Source organism: Hippoglossus stenolepis, chromosome 23 (genome assembly GCF_022539355.2).
Source record: "Hippoglossus stenolepis isolate QCI-W04-F060 chromosome 23, HSTE1.2, whole genome shotgun sequence".
In the NCBI taxonomy this organism is placed as follows: Eukaryota; Metazoa; Chordata; class Actinopteri; order Pleuronectiformes; family Pleuronectidae; genus Hippoglossus; species Hippoglossus stenolepis.
In genome coordinates, this window is record NC_061505.1 from 15,276,180 (window position 1) to 15,292,961 (window position 16,782).

The 16,782-nt window shown below is 41.9% G+C and overlaps 1 protein-coding gene across 1 annotated transcript in view; it reads right to left on the reverse strand.

Moving 5' to 3' along the window:
* Positions 1-16,782, reverse strand: part of adam19a (ADAM metallopeptidase domain 19a) — a 199,833-nt gene that overhangs the window by 36,894 nt on the left and 146,157 nt on the right. Inside the window, exons 7-12 of the mRNA XM_035148187.2 lie at positions 12,377-12,442; positions 11,669-11,740; positions 11,128-11,294; positions 8,828-8,912; positions 3,814-3,956; positions 3,332-3,509 (exon numbers count right to left, since the gene is read on the reverse strand). Coding sequence (XP_035004078.2) covers positions 3,332-3,509; positions 3,814-3,956; positions 8,828-8,912; positions 11,128-11,294; positions 11,669-11,740; positions 12,377-12,442 — 711 coding nt within the window. The remainder of the gene's footprint in view (positions 1-3,331; positions 3,510-3,813; positions 3,957-8,827; positions 8,913-11,127; positions 11,295-11,668; positions 11,741-12,376; positions 12,443-16,782) is intronic.

Here is a 16,782-nt window from a genome sequence, read left to right on the forward strand (position 1 = left end):
ATCGGATAAACAATAATAATGTCCTGTCACAGGCCATTTCTGAATGTGCACAGCTCTGCCATGGTCTGTGCCTCTGACCCTGTCTGCTGTTAGTAATGCTGATATAGTACAATATGTCTGACTGGAACATTTGAACGTGTCACTGGCTGCTTTCATGCTCCGCAGTGGCTCGCTGTTTATCTGTGCACCTGATGAGTAATTATTGTGGATGAATCTGCTGTCAGATCAGCTGGAGTTCACCTCCTGACAGCACAGGCACTTTGGCAGCCTCTCGCCCAGAGACTCCTAAGTGTGACACAGTGGAGCTGGAAGCCTGCAAGTCGTTCATAAACAGTTTCCTAACTTTCCAAGTGGCCTGTGGTGAATGTTAGTGGGTTACTTTTGGATTCTGCTCCAGATCAAAGGTCATGCGGGGGGGTCTCATGGACTAAAAAGCTAAGAAGACATTATACATCAGCGGTGGATCCAGGGGCGAGGCCAACGGGCCCTATCTGAAATCTGATTGGCTCCTAAAGTGGCCCTGTTCTGTCAGTAGTCTTGAGAAAAACGTTTCACTTACTAACAATACTAACAATCAATATGAATTTTAATTTTCTAGGCTTCTTTGAAGTACACAATGTGCTTGATCAAGGAACAACTTTCAAAATACATTCAATGATGTGGCCCTTTGATATACGCTGGTCACCTGACCAGGGTGTATCCCCGCTTTCTCAGCTGTGATTGGCTCCAGCCCCCCCGCCCCTCAACAGATAAGCTGTTTGGAAAACGGATGGACGAATTCATTGATCTGAGGCTTTGCTCTCATCTATATAACTAACGGTAAACAAGAATATAAATATGCACCTCACTGAAGCAGCAATTGTACATGGATGTTGGACAAATAATTGGCACCTCTGTGTAAATTGTGACCTGTTTCTGGTTCACAAAAATACCAGATCCGCCACTGTTTTACAAGTCACCTTAACTTATTAGAAACACAACACACACACACACACGCGCGCGCTTCTGCCTTTGCCATGGCACCATCCTTTGAGCCAGTGTTACAGTCAAAACAAATGTGGGAGTTGAATAAAGCAGGGAGGAAAAAAAGCCAATTATACTGGCAGGGAAGAAGGGAGAGGGGATTATGGCTGAACAAAACAACAACAACAAAGAACACCGGCTTGTTTGTAGTGTGATGTTCATTTGAACATCCAGACGGAGCCAGTTTGCTTGAATACTAAAGCGGAAATGTCTCTCCGACTCTCCGTTATACATTTAAAATGAGAAAAAGAAACACTCTTCCTCTTTAAATTTACCGCAAAAATATTGGCGTTTGTAAAAGAGTTGTTTTTTTAAAAACGATCCTCAAAAGAAAAAGAAGACGGCATTTAGAATTGTCATCTGGAACTCCACACGCATGTTTGTACTGTGTACCACTCTCTGCTGGGGGAACCACGAGGTGAGGCCATTAGTCCACTTCCTGTAGCCGGTCTCATTAGCAATGCTAAGAACAGGTGGCTTGTCAGCAGCCTGGGCTCCACTGTCAGCTCGGCTCCGAGTGGGAGTCATAACAAACGGCCCCGTCAGCGGCGCCGCTGCTGTCAGCCACCAATTTGCTTCCTCCGTTTTTCAATTTGCTCCGCTTGAAACAAAGAAGGTTTACTTAACCTCCGGGTTTGCCGAGCGCAAAAACACTTCATTTGCGATTTGAGGAAACTTTCCGCTTTCTTTCAGATGTGTTTGCACAGAGAAAAGCGTCACAGAGAGAAGTGGAGATGAGACTGCGGTGATGCTGCCCCACGCACAGCAGGCGCTGACGCAAAGGATCCCAGTCGGAGACATCAACACAAAGTGGATAGAACATCATTTTGAATGCACTGTGGTTTATGTTACTCTTGTTATTCAAATATTTGATCATGTCTCCGCGTAATTCTGTTGCTACTCTTGTCTACTTGATACATACAAAACCAATTGTATGTGACAAATGATAAATAAAGCTTCTAAAAAGGTACTTTTGAGAAACTCTTTTCAATATGGCTCCAACACATATGTTTTAGTCCAGAACAATGTGTTTAAACAAGTCTCATTAGTTAAATAAGTTTTCAAATTGCATTACTTAATTTAACAGTATTTTCAACTTCACCTCCCAAAAAATATTGTAAAGATAAATATATATTCCAACAATTTATTTCAGGTGAAATCTTTGGCAAGGATCCCTAAGAGTGTCTACACTGCCTAACTCATTATTATTTTCTGACTGTGCTTTGGTATTCAATATATGAATTTAAAGGTGGAAAGATAATTACACCTATACCAAAACTAATGCAGTCATTAGACCAACTATTGACAGTATATTCATATTTATCAACCATTTGTTCACTTTTACATATTGGTTACTATTTTGATAAATTAATATTGCACCAGATGATTATGAGTCAAGAGTTCTCTTTTTTGATGCTTAATTTTCCTGTTGAAAGAGATTTTTCTTATCTGAGATAAATCTGTGATTCTTGGCTGCAAAATAAAGCTCACTTGACTTGAAAGTGAAACATCAACTTATAGCATTTATGTGTGTTAGGTACATCTGTCCATTGGAAAAAGCTCATTCTGAACAGAATAAGGGATTAAAGGAGCGGTTACTTGGAACTTCCCCAAAAAGTTGGAGGAGAAGATTAATATCAGTCTTGAATCTGACAATTTGAGGATTTAGGGAAGTTTCTGAAAATGATGTACAGCTTCCACAAAACTTGCCATCACAGTAACATTGTTTGGTACAATCTTGCCCTCCACAGAGCCAAACCCTAACCTCTCATCGCCCCCCCGTATCAGGCGACCTGCGCTACAGACTGAGATGCTGCCCAGAAGAAGTACAGAGAGTGTCGGGAAATATTTGCAGCATGTGGCTCTGCAATTCAAGAAACTGTTACCTGTAACCTTTACATTTCTGTTTGTGAATGCATTAAAACAAACCTCATGAAATCTCCTGTTCAGGTGAGATTTAGAGATGTTGCTTGGCATCTTTTTAAACTGTTTTTGTCTTTTTCCAGTGGTTATACTCAGCTGCATTAAGCACAATTCAACTCCTGCTTTTCATTTAAATGAGAGTGATCATGCTTGTCTTAGAAAAGGTCCACTGGACAAACAAATAATATCTTGGTTACTACTTCAGTAGTATGTACACAAGAGCTAACTTACAGTGACATGTGGATAGTTTGTCTAGCTAGTCGTCCCTTATGGAATTAGAATTTGTATTTTACTTAATGTATGTACTGTATGCACGTGCTTTTAAAATGCATGTATCACGGCAGGCCTTTGGCGTGCGAAGTGAATTATGAACAAATCAACTCACGTCAGGTTCTCCACAGTCACATTCTTCTCCGTCCTCCACAAAGCCATTGCCGCACTTCTTGCCCCCGACCAGGTCCTTCATGTTGGGCATGTTGAAGAGACACATGCCCCCTCCCTTCTGGAAGTAGCTGTCCAGGTCACGTTTGCTGCAGCGACTGAAGACTCGGGGGAACGGATGCCTAGACACACAGACTTTTACTCAACTTTCATTCTACAGTTGTGTGTTTTCTCTCATTCTGTTGTTCTGGCATCCTGTTGACGTATTTGATTCATACAGTAATACAGTCTTGTGTTTTTATATCTGAGAGATATCAACAGTCTCAAGTGACGAGACAAATTCTTCAGGAAGGAACGTTAATATGTAATCTGTTTTTCTGTTTTGGCTGATGAAAATGCTATTCATACAGTATGTTATGCTGTAAGCAACAACATCCCAGTGAGGGCAGGTCTGTGCTGAAGCCTGACACGGCGCCTGCGGCTCACCCGGTGGCAGCAGCCATGACGCAGCCTCCCTGCTCAGCCGAGGCCTCGACGCAGCAGCCCTCGTGGTCGTGGCTCATACCGAAGTTGTGGCCGATCTCGTGGGCCATCGTGGCAGCAGCACCAATGGACAGCTCTGAGTGGTCCTGCGGGGGTGAGATACAGGGAGGGCTTAGGAAAAAGAGGTACGGCTGTATGAATACATACAATCTGGGACTATTCTATGTACGGTACTATGCTCCAGGGCTGGATTTACCCTCTATCCAGGCCCCAGGGCAGAACCGAGCTGTGGCACCCTATCGACCCATTCAGTGTTCATAGTGTATGTATTATTTAGTGAGTGGTAACTTCATCAAGCACAAACTTATGAATATTTACCATGTAAGCACCATATGAGGCAAGATAATAACTGTCTGAAACCTAGAATTGATTGAGAGCATATTATTTGAGTCTATGTATTGTTTAATCAATAAAATTACCATATCATACCAACATATACCACCTTTCTGCATCTGTTGTTTCTTTATATTTTAATTTTTTGCTTCATTAATGGCCCTTTTATGAAATAAAATCAACACAAATGCACAAGACTGTTGACAGGTCTCATCCAGAATGCAGCAGCTCGACTGGTCTTCAACCTAAATTCACTCACACTACTCCCCTCCTCCGCTCCCTTCACTGGTTACCAGTGGCTGCCCGCATCCGTTTCAAAACATAAGTACTTGCGTACCGTGCTGCGAACGGATCGGGTCCAGTCTACATCCAGGACATGGTCAAACGTTACACCCCAGCCCGTTCACTCCGCTCTGCTTCGGCCAATCGGCTTGCTACTCCCTCACTGCGAGCTAACCACTCAACAAAATCAGGACTGTTTGCTGTCCTGGCTCCTAAATGGTGGAATGAGCTCCCCAATGACATCAGGACAGCAGAAAGTCTGCACATCTTCCGTCGCAGACTATACCTTGATTAAAAGTTTAAACTAACAATTTAGTAGCACTTAAATGGCACTTACTTATAGCACTTTGTAGTTTGGCTTTCTTGAAGAAATAGTACTTTCTTGATTCTTGTTGTTCTGGGTTTGCACCCTCATGGTTGAATGCACTTATTGTAAGTCGCTTTGGATAAAAGCGTCAGCTAAATGAAATGTAATGTAATGTAATGTGTTGATTGTGTTTCTTTCAGTTTTCCCGAAGGAGGCAAAGTGCTGATGGGATTTACACAAAGCTTAAAAGGAGGTTGACCTCACATCACAGTAGCTGCACCACGAAGACATTAAGGCACTTTGAGTTTTATGTTAAATGATGGTTTTAACATGCTGATGGATGGTTTGTAGAGGGATAATGTTTACCATCGGAGTTTAGTGTGTATGCACGCTAACACTAGCTGAAGGTGTTGGGAACATTCGCAGTATTTATAGTATCAGATTAGAGTAATACAGTAATACAGAATCACCTGATAAAGGCACCAGAGCTTTAGTTCTTTAGTCATTAAAATTCATCCTAAAGGGAAAGCGCGAGAGGAAAAATCTGAGTGACCATAGTCATAAGAATTCATCCTCTGGGGAGCATTAAAAAAAAGATTTCACAGCTATCCATCCATCGTCTTTGTTATTTTGTATGTCCTCAAAATGACCAATACTGCCAGCCTAAGAACCGACAGTAGCTAACAGCGACTTGACAAAACAGGAACTTGCCCATTGCAGAATAACAATATTTGGTTAAATGGTGACCCCACAGATCACACTGCCCAAAACAAGATGGGTGCAAGGAGTTTAAGGAGCAGAATCAGTACTTATGTTTGTTAAGGTTATCTGAGGTTAAACTGAAGCTTGTGTAGGAGGAAAACAAACTGGTAGAATGTCCTAGTAATGATAAGAAACTCAGACTTACAGGATGCATGATCACACACACACTCACATACACACACAAACAGTGTAGATGTATGTATTTAGCTCCTCTTTGATCCACAGAATGCTGTCATTCACTCTTAAGTCCCCCTCTGAATAATGCATACTGTATAAAATGGGGATGTGTTACAGTGCAACCATGGGCCACAGCACAGAGGGAACGTGTGTGTGTTTGTGTGTGTGTGTGTGTTCTGTGGCGAGCAGTGACTTCACAGCTCGGTCAGCCACAGGGCATTTGGATTCCACAGGCCACCCCTGCCAACAGGAGAGCGGACAGCCTATTAGAGGCAAATCAAGCATGGAAAAGCTATCAATCTCTGTGGCCGCATCCATCCAGTCCACCGCTGCACATGTATACGAAGCCATACAGTTACACAAGCTGAATAATGGTACAGAGTGGACATTTTAAAGCTGCGGGGAAACCAGGCGAGATATGAATGTTACCGGAACATCTCCGGTGCATTTCCTCCCTTGAGTGAGTTAAATTTTCCAGATGAAAACAAAACTATTCAAATGTAAGATGGAAGAAACTTGCCGGCAAACAAGTTCCCCTATAAAGAGAGTAAGACAAACAACAATGTGGGGGAGATGAGTGAAACTGCAAAAAAGAACAGTTACAGAATACCATCTTATCGTTTGACGACAGAGTATTGTCTGTATTTAAAAAATAGTTTTTGTCATGCATTAGACTACACTAGATAGGACTGTGATATAAGCTGTAGGTAAGACGGGGTAAATGGACAAACTGACATCTCACTGATAAATATCTACCAACTTTATTAACACAAGTTTTGAAACTTGTTGAGACAACACAACCCCACACATGTCTGATTAGTTATGGGGTTGTAGAGTTGTTGGATATTTTGCTAATTTAGAACATACGACGAGATGGTGACTATCACTTGTATGTTTGAAGGTCTGTATGTTTCCGCACAAGCTTGATTTTAAGTTGCCAACCACCAGCAGGTATTAGAGAACCCCAACGGATGCTAGGGACGTTCATGTCATGTCTCTGTACAGAGCAGGAGTCAGGATATAGTTAGCCTAGCTTAGCTAGAGAGAAGCAGGGGGGATGCATTCTGTCCAAATTAGACAATTACCAAATTCTGAGCTAGTTTAGCTCTAGTTCAATATCATGAAATAATATAGTGATCCTTATTCTAAGAGAAGAGGGTTTGAATTAGTTTCACAAACCTTTATTTCTTATTCATTGGTCATAAGTTTTTTTTAAGTTCAGATAGTACAAAGGAAAAGTGCACGCATGCACACACACACACATACTCACACCCACACAAACACACACACTTTTAAAATTTTAAAGCAATACATAATGTTATGCTTTCAATAGCCTCCTGGACAAACAAGTGTACATAAACCTGTGATACTAACTAAAGTCAATAGTCCATAATCTTCTATGACTATTAAAAAGGCATAAAAGCTCTGATAGGTGTGCTTTAAGGAGACATTTGATGGTGTTTTTAACAAGAGATCATTATATTATGAAGGTAGGTTGGAGTTTTAGAGTAGAACTTTGTAATTTTATTGTGATTTTATGAGGGAAAATATTCCAAGAACAAAGTAATGTTCTCAAAGTTATGTTCTCATAAAGTAGAATAGATCATTTCATTATTGTCATATATTTTTTATCATCATGACAATATATATATATATATATATATATATATATAAAATAATCACAGTATATTTCAGTATTTTTAGATGAATTAGGATTCATCTCATCTCATGTCCTGTTAAGTTAAAGAGACTTGATTTAAAGTAGTTCAACATCCATTCATTCAACATTCAAAAGACATGAAATCAAACAACATTAAAACCATAACACCACAAGAGGTAGAAGCATCAAGAAACAGACAGTACTGCAGAGTGCACAGCAGCAGTGTGCAGAGACTCCAGCAGGACAACAGTCCAGTACCGAAATGTCCCATTGACTCAGCTGGATACTCTGTGGCTCATTATAGATTGAATTTTTTTCTCCACTTTTGTTTTCGGTCTCTTTACCATCTAATGCAGCAGAAAGCTGCTAGAGAGCTGAGCTGTGCATGAATAAAATGAAACTGAATATCAGAATTAAATCAAATTAGACACAGTCGAGGTGTACTGCACCTTTAGTGATCCTACCTCACTGTGTCATGTGTGTTATGGGGTGCTTATACACACATTGATTATTGATTATTATTCCAAAACATTCCATATAACAACGCTGCCATCTTGCTCATTTGGAGATCAAGATCCTGCCGATAGTCCCAGCTGTCAATCAGGACGTTACACGCCATTTTTTAAATATCTTTAAAGCAATCACTTGATCATACATCAGTGTGATGAGAACTACATGAAGAGACAGAAACCAGCTTTGCGATTTTAGTTTGGTCCATGTCCCATCCACTAACATAGAGGAGGCAGGATTTATGACCTGTACTGCAGCCAGCCACCAGGTGGCGATCGAGAAACATGGGCTTCACTTTTGGGGAGCATCAGTAGGAAAGATACTTAAGAAACCTTTACCAACAGTTAAGGATTTCTCTATAACATTAAATATTCATAAGTACTCATGACCCTATGTGTACTTTAACATTGAGATTGAGAGCATGTTAACATACTGACATTGTGCCTGTTCCACCTCACATGAGTGCCCACATGGCTGAACACTCTCGGAACTAAGATTGAAGTGTAAACATTATTATGCAAATGAATAAATAATAACTCAATGAGACAGTCAACCAATCACTGTAGACAAGGACGATCATTCATGAACCTGGATGCCACTTCCCTCACCTACTACCCCCCCAGTGAAAGGGACTGAGCAGTTTGAAAGGCTCTTAAGAGTCAACTCTTAGTGATGAGCGTTCAGCACCATTGAGTAAGACTCCAGGTCGCCATGACACAAACTCAAATTCACACCCACAGGCAACTTAGAGTCACCAATTAACCCAACCCTCAGGCACAACATCCAGAGAAAAACAACTTTGGAGGACGTTCTTGGGAATGTGGCAAAAAAAAGATACAGGACTAAGATTTTATGAGTAAGAGGAAAGAAAAGCTGAGAGGAGAAATGATAGAGTCGGGGAAAAACAGAAATGTATTCCTACATACCACGTTGATGCCTCCAGAGTTTTCCAGGCTGCACATCCCCTCCAGCGGTGCCATGCCGATAGTTGTCCCCTTGAAAATCACACCCCTATCACATGCAAGCACACACGCACGGACAAAAGAGAGAGAGAGAGAGAGAGAGAGAGAGAGAGAGAGAGAGAGAGAGAGAGATCATTAACCATAATCTCCTCCCTGTTCACTTACAGCTTCACAGTGGATGCACATTGATTGCAGATGCTACTTCGGAGCATGGTGACAGACATGATAAGCCTTTCAGATGTGGGAGAGAGGGGGGCGTGCGAGGAACCTCAATCCACCATGTGCTCTCCTGGCAGTTGTCACTTAGCATCCGAAAACAAAATCAAGCCCCGTTCGATGAATCAAAACAAAACAGGCCCTGTGGTATCAGCACAACTAATTATAGAGCAAGAGGGGCCAACAATTTACTGCTTATGGATAAATCTGTGTGTGTGCGCGCGTGTGTGTGTGTGTGTGTGTGTGTGTGTCTGCGTGCTGTGAGGCTGCTGTTGCGGGCATGCCGAGTTGTTCGGGCCAATTACAGCCAACTGAAGCGAGATCTTTGCTTCATAAAATTCCAGTTTAACTAATCATTTGTCAATTTACACATGGAATATGAACGGAACCGACCCAAAGCTGGGAGTGTGCACGTCATTAGAGCCACACAGAGGCTCATCGGGGGGATAGGAGGTGTACGTAGGAGGTACAATCATGATTATGAACACATGTATTAACATCAGGAGGGCAGAGAATCTGCAGCTTCTCTCTCAAAAACAAAAACAAAACTACCCTGCCTGTGGTGCAGTCTATGTAATAGGCAGGTACATGCCCCACTAAGAAAGCTGTATATATATATATAAATATATAAAAATATAGTTTCTGAGATGGAAATTTTACTGCCGTGATTTTGTTTCACAAGAATACTTCTGCAATACAATATTTTTCACAGTGAAAGGCATCTCCTTCATTCACTTCCATTCATTAAATTCACCCTGTAAGGGCTTTGGCTGTGCTCTTGGAAATGGAACGTGGTGGCTTATGGGCTGTCGCTATGGGACGGGTGTGAACAGGGAGGGTTTCACAACAGTTTCACATGAACCCTGTGTTTAATGTTGCAGGTTCCACTATGACACACAGGTGAACTTATCTTCCCTGGAGCGCTGGGCTATTTGGATGCAATGATTTTCTTTCTTGTCGCTTCTCAGTCTTTACCTGTCCGCTTTTAGGACCATTACCAGGCTTTGATATCGATTTGGTCTTATTCATCAAACATGTAATCAAACGTAGGGTTGGTAAGTTGTAACACTTTTTTATCTTATTTGTTCCTGGTCCCGACAGAAAAAAATCGGGTGTCTGTGGCCTTTAATTGGGACCTGATGACATGCCTGCCTGCGTGCACCCAGTCTGTGCTCTCAGTGCCACGTCCACGTGTTTTGGGAGCGTAGCTTTGACGAGAGGGCAGATGGGGGGGTGGGTTGTATAGGCTGGATTTTTATCCTTAGCGTAGCCTGCGAGCCTTGCTAACATTTCCAGGATCGCCAACCCACGACAATATGGTCTCATTTGAATAGTTTTGGTAATTGTTCCCTCAGGTAATATAATAGCAAGAATACATCAAGCAGGTTGTAAACAAAACTTCAACTTGTAACAGTTGTACTGTGTAATGAGGGATTGTCAGCAAGGTTTGTTCACTTTCTAAATGGTGGTTTAGTTTCTAGTTTAGATAATGTGGGTGAACTGTTGGCATGTTTGATCATATGACACTTGTATGTCTTCACCTGTTTGACTTTACAATAGATGGGATTTACTACTTATAGCTGCTGAAACGCAGAGCTGCAGATTTGGTTGTCCTCACACACTGGGAAATATGAGATATGAGAACACTTCCTGCTCCCTCGACAGCACCTGCTGCCCTGGAAACAGGAAACATGTCTGCTGATGAGGTACAGTGTTATCTTATTCTTCTTTTGTGATGTGACAGAGATGGGCCAAATGGTCATGGGCGAGTGAAGCTATGGCAACACATGAATCCAGTGTTTTACTACTTATAAGTTCGAGTTTAATTTGTCGGAGAACATCTGTGATAGTTTTCAAAAGTGGCACAATCTCCCTTCAATCACAGTCTCCAGCCCGCTAACATGTAGGCCTGTGCAGCTGAAAATGAGGGTTGCTGTTGCCTGTCTCTATAACAACATATTTGCAAATCAAGCAACAACATTGTCTGCAACAGTGCGGTTTGGATTATCGGTGTAAACTGTGTATGTATTTGTGTGGCTGTCGCTCACGTGAGCAGCTGCGCGTTGTCGTGTTTCTTGCGCGACTTCAGCTTCTGTCTCCACTGCAGGAAGGACCAGAGGGTGGCGTTGGGCTCCTCCGTGACGATACACTGGTCCCTCTCGGTCCAAACCTCCAGTCCGATCAGAGGCACGCGGATGTTCAGAGCCCTGTAGAACTGAACCCACACAAAGCAAATACAGTATCTTCCCTGCACATACACACAGGTTTGTCCTCAATCATGTCATAAGCTCCCATCACACAGTCTGGTCACATAAGGCAATTTCTCTCTCAATCTCCCCTAAGGCACTGTTGAAGGACAGTATTGATTAAATCCTTTAGAGGCTTAATGCGACGGTAGACGTTTGTGTGCACTTTTCATTCACTAATCATTTATTCTGAAAAGCAAAGACAACAAACTTCAGAGGAGATCGGTAATAGATGACATCAAGATATGTGATGACTGTACAACAATATCTATTAGTTTGCTGAATGGAGCTGTTTGTTCTCCGGAGAATTGCCGTCGGCAGCAGGAGAACCCATCAGCCTTACCTTATCCACGTAATTGGCAATTTCCATTATCCTTGTCCTGGTCTTTTCGTAGTCCTTATTTTGCCGCTTGAACTGCAGGACAGGGGAGATGGAGGAGTATTAGAGGCGTGACTGAGGTCTGCGATCAGGCAAATAAATAAAATGTTATTGAAAATCCTTTCTAAAGTTCACCTGCAGAGACTAATGACCCGTGAAAACACCACGCACCGCAACCAGCCCTGCGTCACCACTTTAAAGCATTGGTCCATCATCATAATTACGCCAATTACACAAGGACAAGAGCAGACCGTCCATATTGGTCACCATGTGCTCTAACTATGACATTACGTAGCAGTCAGAATCCTAAACCGTCTTTTATAAAGATACAGCATCTCCTCACTGCAGCTTAGTGTCTATTTAAAGGCCCTTCCACCTTTTGGTTCCATCTGAATCTGCTCTCTCATGAAGCAGGCAAATCCTTCTGGCTCGTCTCCACATGCTTTCGCCTCGCTGTGACTATGATGTCAGCGTGGAGCTCCGAGTACAAAAGGAGCTCCATTAGCTGGAATGAGCTAATTGAGTAAGATGTGGACCCTGTTTCCATGCCAATGTGTCACTTGATGGTCATTGGACACGAGGCGGTTAAATGTGGTCCCGCTGATGTACCGCGCAGAGGAATATGCTATAGTGGAGGTGGGTGGAGTAGGTGGATTGTTAGCGTGAGCTTACCAGTGTGTTGTCAGCCACGATGTACAGCTCCATGTACTTAGTGGTGCCCCAGGCATTCCGTTTAACCTGACACATGAAAAGAGAAAGACAAAGAACAATGGGAACGTGGTCAATGCAGCATCCGTTGTTCATGGTATGCTCCACAATACTATGCTATAAAAAAAATGTATACTACAATATATAAGAGGGAGTTTTTATGTCGGCCACAATGGGCTGCCCTTCAGACAAAATAGAGATATAACTGTAAATTGGCTCTGCGTGCTGAATAAGCTATTTGCTTACTATCACTCAATTACAGTACTAAAGAACATAATATGAGGATTCAGAGTATTTGAAACCTTTTTTTCTATTCATTTTAATAAATGTATGATTCATGATGGACTGAATGTAAGTGGCAAGTCACACTTAAGGAACCTTTCGAAATGAGTCACAAGTTAGGACAAACAGAATGTGTGTAATCTAATACTTTCAAGTTGTCTCATTTTTTGTTTCTTAACTGAACACATCTATTAAACACTCCCAGTGCTGGGGATAAAGAAGGTGAACTGTTTTAATAACTGGTTGGTCGTCCTTTAGCAGCAACAACCTTAGCCAATATCTTTTATTATCTTAGCTTCCATTGCAGAGCTGCTTCTACTCAGACTTGTTCTCTGGACCTCTGAGCTCATTCCACAGCTTCTCTCCTGGGTTAAGGTCCAGACTCTGGCTGGATCACTTCAGAAGGTGGATTTTCTTTGTTTGAACTCATTCTGTAGTGGATTTACTTTAAAGCTCAGGGTCATTGTCCTGCTGTTTCATCAACTTCTACTGATCTCCAGCAGGTGAACAGCCTCCCTGACATTATAAGGAAAGATGAAGCTCCCTCCACTGAACTGCAGCTGCGTGTTCTTCCCAAACAATTCAGTCTTAGTTTCATTACATTTTCCAGCAGTGTTGAGTGCAGAGAGTTAAGCTGCTCTTCAGCAAACTTCCGACACAGTGATGTGTTTCTGGAGAACAGCAGCTTCCTCTGTGGTGTCACTTTGCTCCATGCACCATGATGTGTGTTCGCTTGACTCATAAACAGAGAAGTTCACCAGCTCCTTTAAGCCTTTAGCGATTACTCTGAGCTTCCTGTGTTGTGACTATGTCTGTAAATAGTGGACGTAGCTCAAAAAAGATGAAGCCTATGCGGAAGTGCTGTCACATTGCAATACCACCCAGATCAGGCAGGGGTTGCATCAGGGGTTCTCCCATGAAATACTCAGTCTTTACGGTCTTATTTGCTAAATTCACTCCTTCTAATCATTAGTGGTCCATCTGAAAAAAACAAATTATTTAGATATTAGAGCTCTAAGTGTGGTAGTTCTAGGGGCGTGACTGTTTGACTGACGCACAGACTCAGGGATGATTGACAGGCGGCAGTTGAAACGGGTCTTGTGACATCGGGAGTCATCATAGCTGGACCAACACAAAGTTTGTTTGACTGTGAACGTCAGTGCACACCCAATGAAGTAATCACAGACAAGAATCTCAGCAGATTCTTCTCGTCGACAGCAAACTCAAAATGTCTGAGTGGCTTCTATAAATGAAAGTAGCTCGAACTCACACCTCCGGTCGGCTTTCATTGACTGGACTCCAGGTTTGAGCAATCCTGAGTCATGTTAGCTTTAGTTGATGTCATTAACCCAGAGGTTCATATTCATTTTCCATCCAACTTTTTCTCCATGAGCAATGTGTCACTGTAATTACTTTAATAGACACAAGTATAGTTCCTATAAGTATAAAATATGGTAGTATAATGGTTAATGGCTGTTAACCTGCTATGGTGTCCAGCATGAAAAATCAACTACAGCCCCCCCACCCCATTAACTATAGCAGCGATGTGATGCTGTGTATAAGTGTTCAAGCAGCTGAATCTGATTCAATAATTTGTGATTCCACGCACGCTGACTTTTAAATAAGTCAACTATTCTTTCACATCTTTGTTTAGTTTGTAATTATTGACAAATATCGTAATAGGATTTTTGACGCGCTATCCTGAAATGAGTTTTGCTAGAAAGCAAGGTCGTCAGTTAAGTGGTGTATATCGTTACACACATTATTTGTTAAACATAAATGGAGGAGGACGCACTCCAACAACTCACCAGGACACTTGACTGATATGATGTACCCTGGCTGCTGAGCGTTCTCTTCTCTGACTGGCTGGAAGTTCATATACAGTGACATCACATGAGACCTCTGATGCAGGTGTCGGTTCTGAATGAACGCCCCATTAGTGAACTGTGAGTGAGGACAGCAGGACTAAGGCTCAGCTAAGGAGCTTGGCTCTCGTTTTGTTTGTGCAACCAACAGAAAAAAGCAGATTAATGCTGCTCAGTGAAAACCACGCAGATTTAACTTCAAACACGTTGAATATTTGCATAAAGCTGAACGAATATGAAGGAAAGAGAGAAGTTCTGAAGCAATTATAACTTCTTGTAAATGCCATGAAACACATAACTAACACAAACATAATTTAAGCTGTTTTTATTGATCTATTTCCACTATAGATATTTGAAAGGGAAAAGAACAGAATAAAAACTTGGAATTTCAAAGCTTACTGGAGCCAGTATGAGACTGTAAAATAAATACCTTCCCAAAAAAACATTTTATGTCAATAGAATTGACTGATTTAAAAAGCTTATAAGCTTGTGTTTAGTTTTAAAATCCTAATCTTCGCAAGTCATTCATGCTGCTGTGTTAACAAAGCTGTATGACTCCTTATATCCTTCCATCATTCAGTCTTCACCTTCCTAATACATGATTACCACAATTAAGGAAAGGCTCCGCTGTAATTAAATCTATTGATTTACATGTGAGGGGACCACCACCGTGGCTCGGTCTGGATTTAACACCAATATTGCAGATTGGCGGGGAATCTGTGGAGTTGTGAAGGCAGCCTGTGGAGCTAGGCAGACACACACACACACACACAGTACATTGTGTGTGTGTGTGTGAACGGTGTGTACTGAATGTACACAAACACACACACACACAGTAATGCATTCACTCATCACATTATTCATTTGAGAAGCAAATAGTGGCAAACGCCTTAGGACAGTCTGGGGTCTGCTGTGGCTGGCATTTCTGCATAACAGCCCAGGATTAATGGGTGCCTGCGGTGGGAATTGGGAGAGCCAAGGGGCCAAGTGCAGGAGGGAGGGAGATAAAGAAACAGAGAAAGAGAACAATCGCCCTCGTGGACAACTAAGAGGGGTTTAGCATATAAGGAGCAGAGAAAACAGTTTAAAGTGATTGAGAATGGAAACGGGGAAAGTGAATAAATGCGAGAAGGAAACTGAAAGACTGACTGTTTGTCCGGGCAGCGGAGACAAATGAAGGCAGAGGCAACGATTCAGCATCATGAGGCAGCTAGACTTGTGTTTAGTTCGGTTTGGGGCCTCATATCCGTGGCCCAAACCAACCTGGACAGCTGAGTCAAAGCCATAATTCCCTTCATCTCCAGGCATCGGGAGTCATTTTGAGCCCTTAAGTGGCACCAAGACCGATTCAATAAAGAGCATTCCGCTGCAGAGCCAAATGTGCACATGTGATTGGTGATTTCATTTAGCTACATAATAAATAAACCAAAAGAAAATTATGACCCAGTCCATTACGTTAGAGGAAATAAATGTAGCATTATGTTTGTGTCTTTCTCAATGGACTGACTGCGAAACAGGTCTCTTTTAATATGCAGAGCTTGACTGATCCCACTGCGAGGTGGGAATGACTTGTTAAAATCACAGACACTGAACCCTGGGCTGTATTGTTCTACGAAGATGTATCTGCTACTGATGAGAAGGGAACATTCCACCAACCCATTCAGCTTGGTACATAGTATTACAATCAGTCGGAACAGTATTACTGAAGTGAATATATCTGGGAGCATATCATGACTACTCTCTCTCACAAAAGCCAACATTGCTCAGTTCAATACACTTTGGTTTTTTTTACTTCTCCATGCTTGCAAACTTTAGATCTAGCTTTTGCTGTGTAACTGAGTGATTATTAAACTCACTGACTTTATAACAACTGTATGCTTGTAATACCTTTATAACACTACGTCTTAATATTTATTATGCAGTGATTGCCACTTAATAGCCACTGTGGCTGTTAGTCAAAGTGGGCAGAGTTAGCATTTTACAGTTATTTTAACATGAGGAAGTAAAGGTCAGCACCTGCCTAAAACTAACCAGGCTACTATGAATGTTTTCTACATTTCCCCCCAAAATTTAAAGGGAATTTTAAGTTTCAATGGTTATTTTTGATACTTGACTTTAATGAAGCTGGATGTGTTGCCAACTGGGAACCAGATCCAAAATGGATATAGCAACATAAGGGTGAAACCCTCCTAACAACACAGGTCATGCAGGAAGCTGTATCTT